We start from the raw sequence: 15,608 nt of genomic DNA, 5'->3' as shown, positions 1-15,608 counted from the left end.
AAGGCTTGGAGGCTTTGTATGTGCAGATGAGATTTATCAGAAAGAATGACGTCTCAATTAGAGGGCTCTGGGTATTAAGAGAGGTTCGACCCACCGAGTCCGCTCAGACCAGCACACTGGCACTGTCCTGCACACACTGGGGACAATTCACAATTTTTTACCGAAGCCAATTAAACTAGAACTTAAACTGCAAACCTGCACGTCTTTGGAGTGTGGGAGGAAACCGGAGCGCCCGGAGGAAACCCCACACAAGTCAAGGGGAGAATGCACAAACTCTGTACAGACAGCATCTGTAGTCAGGATGGCACCCGGGTTTCTGGCGCTGTGAGGCAGTAACTCTACTGCTGTGCCACCGTGCCGCCCTTACATCGTCCCGCTAACCCCCAGTACACATTTCTTCACATGTTTAATTAGCTCTGCAAAATAAATGAGTTTTGATTTAACATTGGAGCCTACCCTTTCAAGTGAAAAGCCTATTCATGCCTACAATATTCTGTTGTGTTGAAGCAAAACAAGAATTTCATTGTCCGATCTGGGACACATGACAATAAACTCTCTTGACTCTTGACTTATTTTCACATAAAAGGATAGGCTGCAATTGTTCAATCAAAACTTAGCGTTAGTAGTTTCAATTAGTATTTTAAATTACATTGCCCACTTTCGACCCGGGTGTGATTTATGGTGCAGCCAGCAGTTGCTGAATAATTTTAAATATTTAATCAATAATTTTATATACCAAGTTCATAGTATAAAATATATTGGAAGTAGGCTGGGGTTTGATAGCGTATCTGAAAAAGCTAGTCATTGGATTCCTCAACGATCGAGATTAGAGGCGGGAAATGTAGCAAAATAAAAGAACAGGCTGGGATCACAAATTGGATCGAATGCCCTCGTCTGCCCTAAATTGATCTCAAATTAATTCCGGTTTTGCAACCACTGGTCGATTTAGTTGCTAACAGACAGAATTCCAGATCACAATACCTATTTGAAGATTAAAAGAGTTTGTTTCCTAAATTCCCCAAGCTGAAAATTATTAGTTCGTTTCCATCTTCGGTCTGAATAAGGGTCTCGACCAAAACGGGAAAGGGCGGGAACCCGGAAGTCAGCGAGCCTCGTGATTGGCTGATTCCAGGGGAACTGCGTGGGTCCGACGGGCTGGGAGCCAATAGGAAAGGGGCGGCGGCTGATTCCTCATTTGCATAAGATAGTGTATATCAGGGGGCGAGCGGCGACGATCGGCCGCAGTCGGGGTGGTGAAGGATGCCCGAGAATGTGAGCAAGGTGATCGGCGAGAAGAGGCGGCGCCGGGTCCGCAGGGAGAGCTCCAGTTTCTCCAGCATTTTTGTGTACCTTCTGCACGGCCAATGTTCGCCAAGCACTTTAGCTGTTGTTGTCCCTTCAGCTCTGCTTCTCTTTACCTTCATTTCGCTTCACTTTTGGAATTCTGAAGTTGGGTACATGTCTCTCACACTTACCCCGACTTCCACAATTTTTTACAGACCAATAAATTCAACATTTTGGCTGTTTTTAACAGTACGCATTTCTTGCATTAATAACACATACCGGAAGTTACGGGTGTCCTCCAGATGGATTTAGCACCCCGTGCGTCAAACCCTATGACCCAGTGACCTTACGTGCAACCAAAGATTATAGAGGAGCTCCTCTATAATATTTGCGTGCAACCCACTCATGAAACACAACATCAAACAAACTCTGAACTATAACAGCCTTTGGACTTTATCTTTATGTTTATGATGTGTGTGTGTGTGTGTATATATATATATATATGGACACACTGATCTGACCTGCATTTATGACTGCAATATCCTCTTGTGCTGCATCAATGCAAGAATTCCATTGTCCTATCTGGGACAAAACTCTCTTGAATCATGACGCGGGAAAGGGCGGGCAACCCGGAAGTCAGCGGGCCTCGTGATTGGCTGATTCCAGGGGATACTGCGTGGGCCCGACGGGCTGGGAGCCAATAGGAAAGGGGCGGCGGCTGATTCCTGATTTGCATAAGGCAGTGTATATCAGGGGGCGAGCGGCGACGGGCGGCCGCAGTCGGGGTGAAGGAAGGGAGGAAGCGAGCGGGCGTTCGCGGTGAAGGATGCCCGAGAATGTGAGCAAGGTGATCGCCAAGAAAGGGGCCAAGAAGGCGGCTTCCATGTCGCACCCGAAGGGCCAGAAGAGGCGGCGCCGGGTCCGCAGGGAGAGCTACGGCATCTACGTGTACAAGGTGCTGAAGCAGGTGCACCCGGACACGGGCATCTCCTCCAAGGCCATGAGCATCATGAACTCCTTCGTCAACGACGTCTTCGAGCGGATCGCCTGCGAGGCGCTGCGCCTGGTGCACTACAGCGGGCGGCACACTATGTCGTCGCGGGAGATCCAGACGGCCGTGAGGCTGCTGGTGCCCGGGGAGCTGGCCAAGCACGCCGTCTCCGAGGGCACCAAGGCCGTCACCAAGTACACCAGCTGCAAATGAGACACCCGCTGGCAACCTGCACACCACCCACCCAACAAAGGCTCTTTTCAGGGCCACTTCCACATTGTCCGCTTGGAGTTTCGCTTACAGGGGCTATAAGTAGCAATGTTACAAAATTTTGAGATTTTAAAAATCAAGTCTGCAATTTATCCCATCAGATAAAGCATAACAATAAGTTTAATTTGACACCTAATTCACTTTCATATCTCAAGTATTTAAAAAGTTATGGCCATTTTCATACTGGGAAATGAGCAACTTGTTCCCTATTGATTTTCTATGGATATAACAAAAAAGCTGTGATCGTGAACAGTCAAAAGCCCATAACTTTCTTAAAAATTAAGAGAACTGAATGAAATTTTCAGGCATCATAGATTGAAGCATTCTGAAACAAATATAAAATAATCTTACTTGGATGACCTGAAATTAAAGCATATAATTAGTTAACCTAATTGTAGCTAATTTCAGACTTCAATTACTAGATCTAAACATCTATCCATTTCTTAATAAACGATTAACATTTTTAAATAGCCTAAATGTCCAAATAATATTCACAAATAATTCACAATAAAACATGATTTTTAAATCTCATTTACATTAATTTATAGACCAAATGGAAGGAATTTAGTGTTTAATTGCTGTAAATAAATGCCCATTTAAATCAGCTTTCCAGTGGGTCCCTGTGGAACGCGCTGGTTTAGAACGTTCACATTGCGGTAGATTTGTGCCCCAAATGCCCAGAAAAATACTGCGGGATATAATGGGCCCAAAATGAGCTGCTCGCAATATTAAACTTTATATAAAGGGATCTTTAGAAGCCCTTTTTAATGTAAAAATATACAGCCTACCTTCATATGTTTGCTTTATGAGACCCTGCGGTTGCTGGCGGTCGCGGGTTTAGAGATTGATTTTTAAACTACTATAACTATTATACGAGGCCTTTAAAACTAATAATAGCTTTTGCGACGGGGTCTTTCAGCGATTTTTCGTTAATAATTAACTAGGCTGAACATCTTCGATTTGAACAGCTTAGAGAAAATCGCGTTTTAAACCCGCCCCCTCTAAACGGCGCCAAAATCGCGCACACCCGCAGCGGCAGATTTTCAAAGACGCTTCAGGTAGGCTTTGCAACATACCTACTATAAGCTCCTCGACCGGACCGACAATGACGGGAATGGAGACAATAGGTGCAGGAGTAGGCCACTCGGCCCTGCGAGCCAGCTCGATTTGTTACTAACACCTATGAGAAACAGAAAATAGGTGCAGGAGTAGGCCATTCGGCCCTTCGAGCCTGCACCGCCATTCAATATGATCATGGCTGATCATCCAACTCAGTATCCCATCCCTGCCTTCTCTCCATACCCCCTGATCCCTTTAGCCACAAGGGCCACATCTAACTCCCTCTTAAATATAGACAATGAACTGGCCTCAACTACCTTCTGCGGCAGAGAATTCCAGAGATTCACCACTCTCTCAGTGAAAAAAGTTTTCCTCATCTCGGTCCTAAAGGATTACCCCCTTATCCTTAAACTGTGACCCCTTATTCTGGACTTCCCCAACATCGGGAACAATCTTCCTGCATCTAGCCTGTCCAACCCCTTAAGAATTTTGTAAGTTTCTATAAGATCCCCCTTCAATCTTCTAAATTCTAGCGAGTACAAGCCGAGTCTATCCAGTCTTTCTTCATAAGACAGTCCTGACATCCCAGGAATCAGTCTGGTGAACCTTCTCTGTACTCCCTCTATGGCAAGAATGTCTTTCCTCAGATTAGGAGACCAAAACTGTACGCAATACTCCAGGTGTGGTCTCACCAAGACCCTGTACAACTGCAGTAGAACCTCCCAGCTCCTATACTCAAATCCTTTTGCTATGAATGCTAACATACCATTCGCCTTCTTCACTGCCTGCTGCCCCTGCATGCCTACTTTTAATGACTGGTGTACCATGACACCCAGGTCTCGTTGCATCTCCCATTTTTCCTAGGGAAGAGATAAGACTTTTTGCCTTCCATCACAGTGAGGAGGTGTTTGGAGATTCACTGTGAAGCGAGTGTCACCACACTTCTGAATTCTCTGGGGTGGAACCCTCTCCAAGACAGACGTGAAGCTCACCGTTTGACCTGTTTTTACAAAATGTTAAATGGTCAGCTCGACATAGACTACAAGACCTACACCAACCCCAAACCAATTAGGAGCAGACGAGGGCATTCGATCCAATTTGTGATCCCAGCTACAAAGACAGATGTGTACAGCAATTCGTTTTTCCCCCGCGCACACACAATTAAAGCATGGAATAATCTCCACCCAACGATAGTTACCCAACCAGATGCAACTAAATTTAAAGAAGCTCTTTCTTCCCAATAACCCTTTCTGGCTTAAGCCCTCCCTCCACCACCTCCAGTTTAAATTCCATTTGGAATATTTTGGAGGACCAAGAAACCAAGAACCGACATTCAATGTGATCATGGATGATCATCCACAGTCTGAAGAAGGGTTTCGGCCCGAAACGTTGCCTATTTCCTTCGCTCCATAACTGCTGCCTCACCCGCTGAGTTTCTCCAGCACTTTTATCTACCCGTCTATTCACAATCAGTACCCCGTTCCTGCCTTCTCCCCATATCCCCTGACTCCTACAAAAATGCTGGAGAAACTCAGCATCTATGGAGAGAATGAATATGTGACGTTTCGGGTCGAGACCCTTATTCAGATTTAATTTAATCCTCTCCACATTGTTATTTTGTGGAGTGAAAAGTACGGATCTGGTTGGGATTAGGTAGCTCGGTCCGAGTTGCTCAGTGAACGTACTGAATGGGACTGATCTCATTGTACAAGTCTTACTGACCACTGAAACATCTCCGTTTTTTCTGGGGTACAGTTAAATCTAAACTATCCTACATAGAATAGAATTCGTTTTTTTGTCATTCAAACAAACAAACGTTTGAACGAAATTTCGTTCCCTGCAGTCATAACAGCAAAAAAACAGAACACAGTTTAACACAAACATCCAGATTCAACTTTAATTGTCATTGTCAGTGTACAGTACAGAGACAACGAAATGCAGTTAGAATCTCCCTGGAAGAGCGACATAGAATATGATTTCAATAAATAAATCTATTTACATGCATACAGACATAGTGTTTTTCCTGTGGGAGGAGTGTGGTGGTGGTGGTGGGGGGGTGATTGGCAGTCACCGAGGTACATTGTTGAGTAGTGTGACAGCCGCAGGGAAGAAGCTGTTCCTGGACCTGCTGGTCCGGCAACGGAGAGACCTGTAGCGCCTCCCGGATGGTAGGAGGGTAAACAGTCTGTGGTTGGGGTGAGAGCAGTCCTTGGCGATGCTGAGCGCCCTCCGCAGACAACGCTTGCTTTGGACAGACCCAATGGAAGGGAGTGAGGAACCGGTGATGCGTTGGGCAATTTTCACCACCCTCTGCAGTGCTTTCCGGTCGGAGACAGAGCAGTTGGCATACCATACTGTGATGCAGTTGGTAAGGATGCTCTCGATGGTGCAGCGGTAGAAGTTCACCAGGATCTGAGGAGACAGATGGACCTTCTTCAGTCTCCTCAGGAAGAAGAGACGCTGGTGAGCCTTCTTGACCAGAGTTGAGGTATTGTGGGTCCAAGAGAGGTAATCGGAGATGTTGACCCCCAGAAACCTGAAGCTGGAAACACGTTCCACCTCCGTCCCGTTGATGTGGATGGGGGTGTGCGTGCCGCCCCTAGACTTCCTGAAGTCTACAATGAGCTCCTTGGTCTTCTTGGAGTTAAGGGCCATGTTGTTGTCAGCGCACCATGCTGCTAGGATCCATCACAGTGAATCTCCAAACACCTCCTCGCTGTGATGGAAGGCAAAAAAGTCTTATCTCTTCCCTAATAAAAGTATCTGTTTATTATTGGAAGCTGTTGACCATTTTACACCCAACTCCACTCCCGTCGATTTTAGTACGATTGAGGAGTTCAAAGCCCCCTGTAAGCGAAGCTCCAAGCTAACAAAATGGAAGTGCCCAAGCGAAATTACCAGTTGTTTACAAAAGGAACTGCAGATGCTGGAAAAATCGAAGGTAGACAGAAATGCTGGAGAAACTCAGCGGGTGAGGCAGCATCTATGGAGCGAAGGAAATAGGTGACGTTTCGGGTCGAGACCCTTCTTCAGACTTAATTTAATCCTCACCACATAGTTATTTTTTGGAGTGAAAAGTACGGATCTGGTTGGCATTAGGTAGCTCTGTCCGAGTTGCTCAGTGAACGTATTGAATGGGACTGATATAAGTCTTACTGACCACTGAAACATCTCCCTTTTTCTGGGGTATAGTTAAATGCTGGAGAAAATCAGCGGGGGAAGCAGCATCTGTGGAGCGAAGGTCTGGCCAAATGGAAGAGGAGGGCTGGCCATATTTTGTGCCTTCCATTACAGTGATGAATGCTGTGGTGGATGTTTGTGTTAAAAACAAATTATTGTGTTCTTTTTCATTGTACCGCTGCAGTCAAATTCATTTCACCAATAAAACTGATATTGATTGATTGATATTGAAGGAGACGTTTCGGGTCGAGACCCTTCTTCAGACGATATACCAGGGGCTGTTGATGCAAACTACGAAAGGCGCAGCTCCAAGCCGACAAAGGGTAAGTGCCCAAGCGAAATAGCAGGGGCTGTTTATGCAACCTGTGGAAGGCGAAACTCCAAGCGGACAATGTGGAAGTGGCCCTGAAAAGAGCCTTTGTTGGGTGGGTGGGTGGGTGGAGTGCAGGTTGCCAGCGGGTGTCTCATTTGCAGCTGGTGTACTTGGTGACGGCCTTGGTGCCCTCGGAGACGGCGTGCTTGGCCAGCTCCCCGGGCACCAGCAGCCTCACGGCCGTCTGGATCTCCCGCGACGACATAGTGTGCCGCCCGCTGTAGTGCACCAGGCGCAGCGCCTCGCAGGCGATCCGCTCGAAGACGTCGTTGACGAAGGAGTTCATGATGCTCATGGCCTTGGAGGAGATGCCCGTGTCCGGGTGCACCTGCTTCAGCACCTTATACACGTAGATGCCGTAGCTCTCCCTGCGGACCCGGCGCCGCCTCTTCTGGCCCTTCGGGTGCGACATGGAAGCCGCCTTCTTGGCCCCTTTCTTGGCGATCACCTTGCTCACATTCTCGGGCATCCTTCACCGCGAACGCCCGCTCACTCGCTTCCTTCCTTCCTTCCTTCACCGCCCCTGATATACACTGCCTTATGCAAATGAGGAATCAGCCGCCGCCCCTTTCCTATTGGCTCCCAGCCCGTCGGACCCAGCAGTATCCCCTGGAATCAGCCAATCACGAGGCCCGCTGACTTCCGGGTTGCCCGCCCTTTCCCGCGTCAAGATTCAAGAGAGTTTTGTCCCAGATAGGACAATGGAATTCTTGCATTGATGCAGCACAAGAGGATATTGCAGTCATAAATGCAGATCAGATCAGTGTGTCCATATATATATATATATATATACATATATATATATATACACACACATCATAAACATAAAGGTAAAGTCCAAAGGCTGTTATAGTTCAGAGTTTGTTTGATGTTGTGTTTCATGAGTGGGTTGCACGCAGATTATAGAGGAACTCCTCTATAATCTTTGGTTGCACGTAAGGTCACTGGGTCATAGGGCTTGACGCACGGGGTGCTAAATCCATCTGGAGGACAGCCGTAACTTCCGGTATGTGTTATTAATGCAAGAAACGCGTACTTTTCTACTTGTTAAAAACCGCCAAAATGTTGAATTTTTGGGCTCTAAAAAATTGTGGAAGTCGGGGTAAGTGTGAGAGACATGTACCCAACTTCAGAATTCCAAAAGTGAAGCGAAACGAAGGAAAAGAGAAGCAGAACTGAAGGGACAACAACAGCTAAAGTGCTTGGCGAACATTGGCCGTGCAGAAGGTACACAAAAATGCTGGAGAAACTCAGCGGGTGCCGTAGCTCTCCCTGCGGACCCGGCGTCGCCTCTTCTCGCCCTTCGAGTGCGACATGGAAGCCGCCTTCTTGGCCCCTTCCTTGGCGATCACCTTGCTCACATTCTCGGGCATCCTTCACCGCGATCGCCCGCTCACTCCCTCCCTTCCTTCCTTCCTTCCTTCACCCCGACTGCGGCCGCCCGTCGCCGCTCGCCCCCTGATATACACTGCCTTATGCAAATGAGGAATCAGCCGCCGCCCCTTTCCTATTGGCTCCCAGCCCGTCGGACCCACGCAGTATCCCCTGGAAGCAGCCAATCACGAGGCTCGCTGACTTCCGGGTTGCCCTTTCCCGTTTTGGTCGAGACCCTTATTCAGACTGAAGATGGAAACGAACTAATAATTTTCAGCATGGGGAATTTAGGAAACAAACTCTTTTAATCTTCAAAATAGGTATTGTGATCTGGAATTCTGTCTGTTAGCAACTAAATCGTGGTTGCAAAACCGGAATTAATTTGAGATCAAATAACGGCCTGTTCTTTTATTTTGCTACATTTCCCGCCTCTAATCTCGATCGTAGAGGAATCCAATGACTAGCTTTTTCAGATACGCTATCAAACCCCCAGCCTACTTCCAATATATTTTATACTATGAACTTGGTATATAAAATTATTGATTAAATATTTTAAATTATTCAGCAACTGCTGGCTGCACCATAAATCACACCCGGGTCGAAATTGGGCAATGTAATTTAACATACTAATTGAAACTACTAACGCTAAGTTTTGATTGAACAATTGCAGCCTATCCTTTTATGTGAAAATAAAAGTCAAGAGTCAAGAGAGTTTATTGTCATGTGTCCCAGATCGGACAATGAAATTCTTGTTTTGCTTCAACACAACAGAATATTGTAGGCATGAATAGGCTTTTCACTTGAAAGGGTAGGCTCCAATGTTAAATCAAAACTCATTTATTTTGCAGAGCTAATTAAACATGTGAAGAAATGTGTACTGGGGGTTAGCGCGACGATGTAAGGGCGGCACGGTGGCACAGCAGTAGAGTTACTGCCTCACATCGCCAGAAACCCGGGTGCCATCCTGACTACAGATGCTGTCTGTACAGAGTTTGTGCATTCTCCCCTTGACTTGTGTGGGGTTTCCTCCGGGCGCTCCGGTTTCCTCCCACACTCCAAAGACGTGCAGGTTTGCAGTTTAAGTTCTAGTTTAATTGGCTTCGGTAAAAAATTGTGAATTGTCCCCAGTGTGTGCAGGACAGTGCCAGTGTGCTGGTCTGAGCGGACTCGGTGGGTCGAACCTCTCTTAATACCCAGAGCCCTCTAATTGAGACGTCATTCTTTCTGATAAATCTCATCTGCACATACAAAGCCTCCAAGCCTTCATTCGTGACCAGAAATGAATGAATGAATGAATTTGTTTATTGGCCAAGTATTCACATACAAGGAATTTGCCTTGGTGCTCCGCCCACAAGTGACAACATGACATACAGTGACAGTTAGGAATGACACATGAAACATTAAACACTAATAATAAAACATCATTGATTAAGCATGTGAATTAAATAAAATACCAGAGCAAAAGGAGGCAAAATCATAACATTGAATTGCTTTGAGATCGGAAGTGATTGAAGGCGGGAAATGTATCCAAAGAAAAACAGCAGGCCATTATTTGGCTTCATATCAATGCATTTTTTGATTCTATAACTGTCGTAAAACTGAACTACTGTGAGGTCAAGAAGATTGAAGGTTAACAGATTTTTGGTTATTGAGTAGAGCTACTACTCCTGGGAAAAAAAAGTTGTTTTTATGACTGGCTGTGGCAGCTTTGACAGTCCGGAGTCGCCCTCCAGAGGGAAGTGATTCAAAGAGTTTGTGGCCAGGGTGAGAGGGGTCAGAGATGATCTTGCCCGCTCGCTTCCTGGCCCTTGCAGTGTACAGTTCCGTCAATGGGGGGAAGGTTGCAGCCAATAACCTTCTCAGCTGATCGGACGATTTGCTGCAGCCTCCGGATGTCGTGCCAAACCAGACTGTACAAAATACTCTCAATGTGGCCCAAGCATTGGCTTATCAAGTTGCAACATGACCTCCTGACTCGTACACCCCAATGCTTTTAATTTGAAGATTAAAATATGTTTTCCCCAAATTCCCATTGCTGAAAACATAGATGCGTTTATTAGCCGCTTGAAGATGGCAGCAGGTCTTTACTTAATTACCCTAACCGGGTCATCCAAACACCTTTCTCCAAATCTACCCTCAACCCGTACCACAGCTATTTCTCCCTTCTTGCCCTGGACTAATTCTAGTAAAACTTTTTCCCCCCGCATCTTTGTACCTTTAGTGTATTTGGCAGCCTCGCTTGTGATACTAAAACTACCTACGACTATCACGACTACCTACGATTACCTATGATAACATGCCGACCCCACTAAGACTAGACCTACAACTACAGGATTATCAATTTTCTCCATGGCGACCAATTTTTCAACACGAGAGTAGTCCCCGCGTACTCGAGGCCTCAGCTAGGTCGCGGCGTATTTTTGAACATGCTGAAAAATGCCCGCAGGTAAATAAAGGTCGCCATGGAAAAAATCGATACTTTTTTACCCTGTAGGTTTAGTCGAGGTAGGACATCGTAGGTGGGCATGTTATTCGTAGTAATCGAAGGCAGTAGAAGGTAGTTGAAGGTAAAGTTTGTTGAGAAAAAAAAGGTAATGTTAAATGCCCGCTAAACTTTATTAAGTTGGCTGGCTTCTTAAAAGTGTCTCCACTCCTTCCCCCCCCCCCCTTCTCCCCCCTTCTTTCCCTTCCCTCCCCCTCTCCCTCCCTCTCTCCCCTTCTCTCCACCCCCCCCCCACCCCCCCCCTCCGTGCTCTCTAAAGGACTTACCGTAACTGTGCAGCCATCTTTTATCTTCCTGTTCATCACGGGTGTGAATTTCAGACAGCGCTCCCCCACTTTCCCTGGCCCCCGCCTTTGCGATGTGTGTGTGTGTGTGTGTGTGTGTGTGTGTGTGTGTGTGTGTGTGTGTGTGTGTGTGTGTGTGTGCGCGTGCGTGCGTGTGTGTGTATGCATGCGTGTGTGTGTGCGTGTGTGCGTGTGTGGGTGTGAATGCATGTGTGTGTGTGTGTGCGTGTGTGTGCGTGCGTGTGTGTGCGTGCGTGTGTGTGTGTGTGCGTGTGTGTGAGTGTGTGTGTGTGCGTGTGTGTGTGTGTGCATGCGTGTGTGTGCGTGTGTGTGTGAGCGTGTGTGTGTGAGTGTGTGTGCGTGCGTGTGTGCGTACGTGTGTGCGTGTGTGCGCGTGCGTGTGTGTGTGTGTGTGTGTGCATACGTGTGTGTGTGTGCGTGCGTGCGTGTGTGTGTGCGCAGACGTTCGATCCAACAGCGTTTTATCGCTGACGGTCGATCCAGCTCGATGTATTCCAGGCGAGTGCCCTCGAGCTTGAAGGTCGAAGACAGTCGCTGAAAAGTCGCGTCAGGGACAGGCCCTTTAGTAAGCCTCTAGCTTTGCCACCTCTCGACTTGCGTGCCGCCCGCTTGGCTCTGATCACCCGCCTCATCTCTCTCCACACCGAACCGAACGCACTTTCCAATCCCTGCGTTTCCTGCTATCAGCCACTTCAAGATTATTTATTCAAGATTATTTAATGACCACACAGTCAAGCTGGTGGAATTCATGTTCAGTACAGGATTTTACACAATAAGCTGATTCCAGTCATGCAGACATACAGTTTGTGGAACAGAAGAACACAGTAAGCAGAACATAACATAACATAAAACACAGACAACATACAGTATACAGTACATGCACGGGGTGGCTTTGTGATATTATCATAGAGTGTTCAGAGTTCGAATTGCATATGGGTAGAAACTATTTTTGAATCGTGATGTTTTGGCAGGCAGTGAGCTGTAGCGCCTCCCTGAGGGCAGCAGGTGGAAGATGTGGTGAGCTGGGTGGGAGGGATCAGAAATGATTTTCTTCACCCTTGACACAGACCGTTTGAGATTGAGTGATTCTATTGATGGGAGGGGAGTGCTGATGATTTTGGATGCTTTGTTGACAATGCGCTGTAGTTTATTACGGGAGTGAGTGTCTAAACTGCTGTACCAAACTGTTATTGATGAAGTGAGCATGCTTTGGAATGATGGCTGTGTAAAATCGGATTAGGAGATGTTTCCTCACTCTAAACTTCTTGAGCTGACGGAGAAAGAAGAGTCTTTGGTTGTCTTTTTTATAAATGTGGTCTGAGTTGGTTTTCCATTTGAGGTTATTGCTTATGTGAGTGCCAAGAAATTTGAATGAGTCAGTGGTGGATATGGGTTCGCCGGAGATGAGTAGGGGGGTCTTGGGTTGTGCCTTACGTCTGAGGTCGATGATAAGTTCGTGGGTTTTTGATGTGTTGAGTAGGAGGTTATTGTCTGTGCACCAAGTGACTGCTTTGTGTGTTTGAATGCGGTATTCTGTTTCGTTGTTCTTCGAGATGAGACCTATGATGGTTGTGTCGTCTGCGTATTTGTATATTTTGACTGAACTATACTGGGATGTGAGTTGATTTGTATAGAGTGAGAATAACCAGGGTGACAAGACGCAGCCCTGAGGGGCTCCTGTACTGAGGTGCAGAGGGTGAGATGTGGTGTTGTGTATCTTCACCTTTTGATGTCTGTTCCAAAGGAAGCTATGGATCCAGTGACAGATGCAGGGGTCAATGTTCATGTCCGTTAATTTATAGAAGAGTTTGACCGGGTTGATGGAGTTGAATGCAGAACTGAAGTCCATGAACAGGATGCAGGCGTAAGTGTTGGCGGTTCCCAGGTGTTGCAGAGTGTGATGGATGGCCAAGTTGACTATGTCTTCTACTGACCTGTTGGCTCTATATGTGAATTGATATGGGTCCATGATGGAGGAAGTGCTGGTTTTGAGGTGAGTGCGAATGATGCGCTCAAATGACTTCATGGCCACGGATGTGAGGGCAATCGATCTGTGGTCATTGAGGCAGGATGTTGTGTTAGACTTGGGCACAGGAATGATGGTGGATTGTTTGAAGCACTGGGGCACTGAACATTGGCAGAGGGAGGTGTTGAAGATGTTGGTGAACACAGGGGCCAGTTCTGCAGCACAATGATGGAGCACTGCTGGGCTGATGTTGTCTAGGCCTGCTGATTTATTTTTCTTCTGTCTCCTGAAGGTAGTCCTCACCTCGGCCTCCTGGATGTGGAATGGAGGGGGAGGAACCATATAACCATATAACAATTACAGCACGGAAACAGGCCATCTCGACCCTTCTAGTCCGTGCCGAACACGCATTCTCCCCTAGTCCCATATACCTGCGCTCAGACCATAACCCTCCATTCCTTTCCCGTCCATATAACTATCCAATTTATTTTTAAATGATAAAAACGAACCTGCCTCCACCACCTTCACTGGAAGCTCATTCCACACAGCCACCACTCTCTGAGTAAAGAAGTTCCCCCTCATGTTACCCCTAAACTTCTGTCCCTTAATTCTCAAGTCATGTCCCCTTGTTTGAATCTTCCCTACTCTCAGTGGGAAAAGCTTATCCACGTCAACTCTGTCTATCCCTCTCATCATTTTAAAGACCTCTATCAAGTCCCCCCTTAACCTTCTGCGCTCCAAAGAATAAAGCCCTAACTTGTTCAACCTTTCTCTGTAACTTAGTTGCTGAAACCCAGGCAACATTCTAGTAAATCTCCTCTGTACTCTCTCTATTTTGTTGACATCCTTCCTATAATTAGGTGACCAAAATTGTACCCCATACTCCAGAATTGGCCTCACCAATGCCTTGTACAATTTTAACATTACATCCCAACTTCTATACTCAATGCTCTGATTTATAAAGGCCAGCACACCAAAAGCTTTCTTTACCACCCTATCTACATGAGATTCCATTTTCAGGGAACTGTGCAGTTATTCCCAGATCCCTCTGTTCACCTGCATTCTTCAATTCCTTCCCAGGAAGAGGAGAGGGGGACGATGGTGGAGAGACTGGAGACTGTTCAAACCAGCCATAGAAAATGTTCAGTTTATCTGGGAGTTGATGATTATTATCAGGGATGGGGGTGGATTTCTTTTTGTAGTTGGCGATTTCCTGAAGTTTTTTCCAGACAGTTCTAGTGTTGTTGGTTGAGATTTCTTGTTCTATTTTGGTGGCATAATTGTATTTGGCTTTCCTTATTGTAGACCTTAATTTATATTTTGCAGCCACATTGCACTCAACTGCATTAACCTGTAAGTCGAGATCTGGATTCTGGATTCATAGAGCCGTCCTGAGCCCTTCGCCCAAGCACGTTCCAAGATACTCACGCTGCCTCGGGCAAGGCCGGCTGCACAATCTAAGACGTGTCACACCCCGATCACTCCCTCTTCTCCCCTCTCCCATCAGGCCAAATGTACAGAAGTGTGAAAACGAACGCACACCTCCAGATTCAGGGACAGTTTCTTCCCAGCTTTTATCAGGCAACTGAACCATCCTATCACCAACTAGAGAGCGGTCCTGAACTCCCATCCACCTCATTGATGACCCTCGGACTATCTTTGATCAGACTTTGCTGACTTTACCTTGCACTAATTCCCACAATCCGGTTTACATCAATGGGACGATGGTGGAAAGGGCCAAGAGCTTCAAATTCCTGGGTTACATATTTCCAAAGATCTCTCCTGGTCCCAGCACACTGATGCAATTATCAAGAAAGCACATCAGCGCCTCTACTTCCTGAGAAGATTACGGAGAGTCGGTTTGTCAAGGAGGACTTTCTCCAACTTCTACAGGTGCACAGTAGAGAGCATGCTGACCGGTTGCATCGTGGCTTGGTTCGGCAACTTGAGCGTCCAGGAGCGGAAAAGACTACAAAAAGTTGTGACCACTGCCCAGTCCATCATCGGCTCTGACCTCCCCACCATCGAGGGGATCTATCGCAGTCGCTGCCTCAAAAAGGCTGGCAGTATCATCAAGGACCCACACCATCCTGGCCACACACTCATCTCCCTGCTACCTTCAGGTAGAAGGTACAGGAGCCTGAAATCTGCAACATCCAGGTTCAGGAATAGCTGCTTCCCCACAGCCATCAGGCTATTAAACTCGCCATCAAACAAACTCTGAACTATAACAGCCTATTGCACTTTATCTGTATATTTATGTGTATATATATGGTCTATAGATACACTGAACTGTCCTGTAT

At 46.6% G+C, this 15,608-nt stretch overlaps 2 protein-coding genes across 2 annotated transcripts; one reads left to right on the top strand and one right to left on the bottom strand.

The window, feature by feature from the left end:
- Window positions 1-2,110: 2,110 nt before the first annotated feature.
- On the top strand, window positions 2,111-2,488 carry LOC116969393 (late histone H2B.L4-like). Its single transcript, XM_033016265.1, has one exon. The coding sequence runs from the start codon at window positions 2,111-2,113 to the stop codon at window positions 2,486-2,488; it is 378 nt and encodes a 125-aa protein (XP_032872156.1).
- Window positions 2,489-7,248: 4,760 nt separating this feature from the next.
- Window positions 7,249-7,626, bottom strand: LOC116969392 (late histone H2B.L4-like). The gene has a single exon (XM_033016264.1). The coding sequence runs from the start codon at window positions 7,624-7,626 to the stop codon at window positions 7,249-7,251; it is 378 nt and encodes a 125-aa protein (XP_032872155.1).
- Between the last annotated feature and the right edge of the window lie 7,982 nt (window positions 7,627-15,608).

Source organism: Amblyraja radiata, unplaced genomic scaffold, assembly GCF_010909765.2.
Source record: "Amblyraja radiata isolate CabotCenter1 unplaced genomic scaffold, sAmbRad1.1.pri S36, whole genome shotgun sequence".
NCBI classification, from domain to species: domain Eukaryota; kingdom Metazoa; phylum Chordata; class Chondrichthyes; order Rajiformes; family Rajidae; genus Amblyraja; species Amblyraja radiata.
The sequence above is the reverse complement of the archived record's forward strand: the minus strand, read 5'-3'. Positions and strand labels throughout refer to the sequence as shown.

Coding starts and splice junctions, on each gene's coding strand:
- LOC116969392 (XM_033016264.1), bottom strand. CDS start 7,626: ATGCCCGAGAATGTGAGCAAGGTGATCGCCAAGAAAGGGGCCAAGAAG.
- LOC116969393 (XM_033016265.1), top strand. CDS start 2,111: ATGCCCGAGAATGTGAGCAAGGTGATCGCCAAGAAAGGGGCCAAGAAG.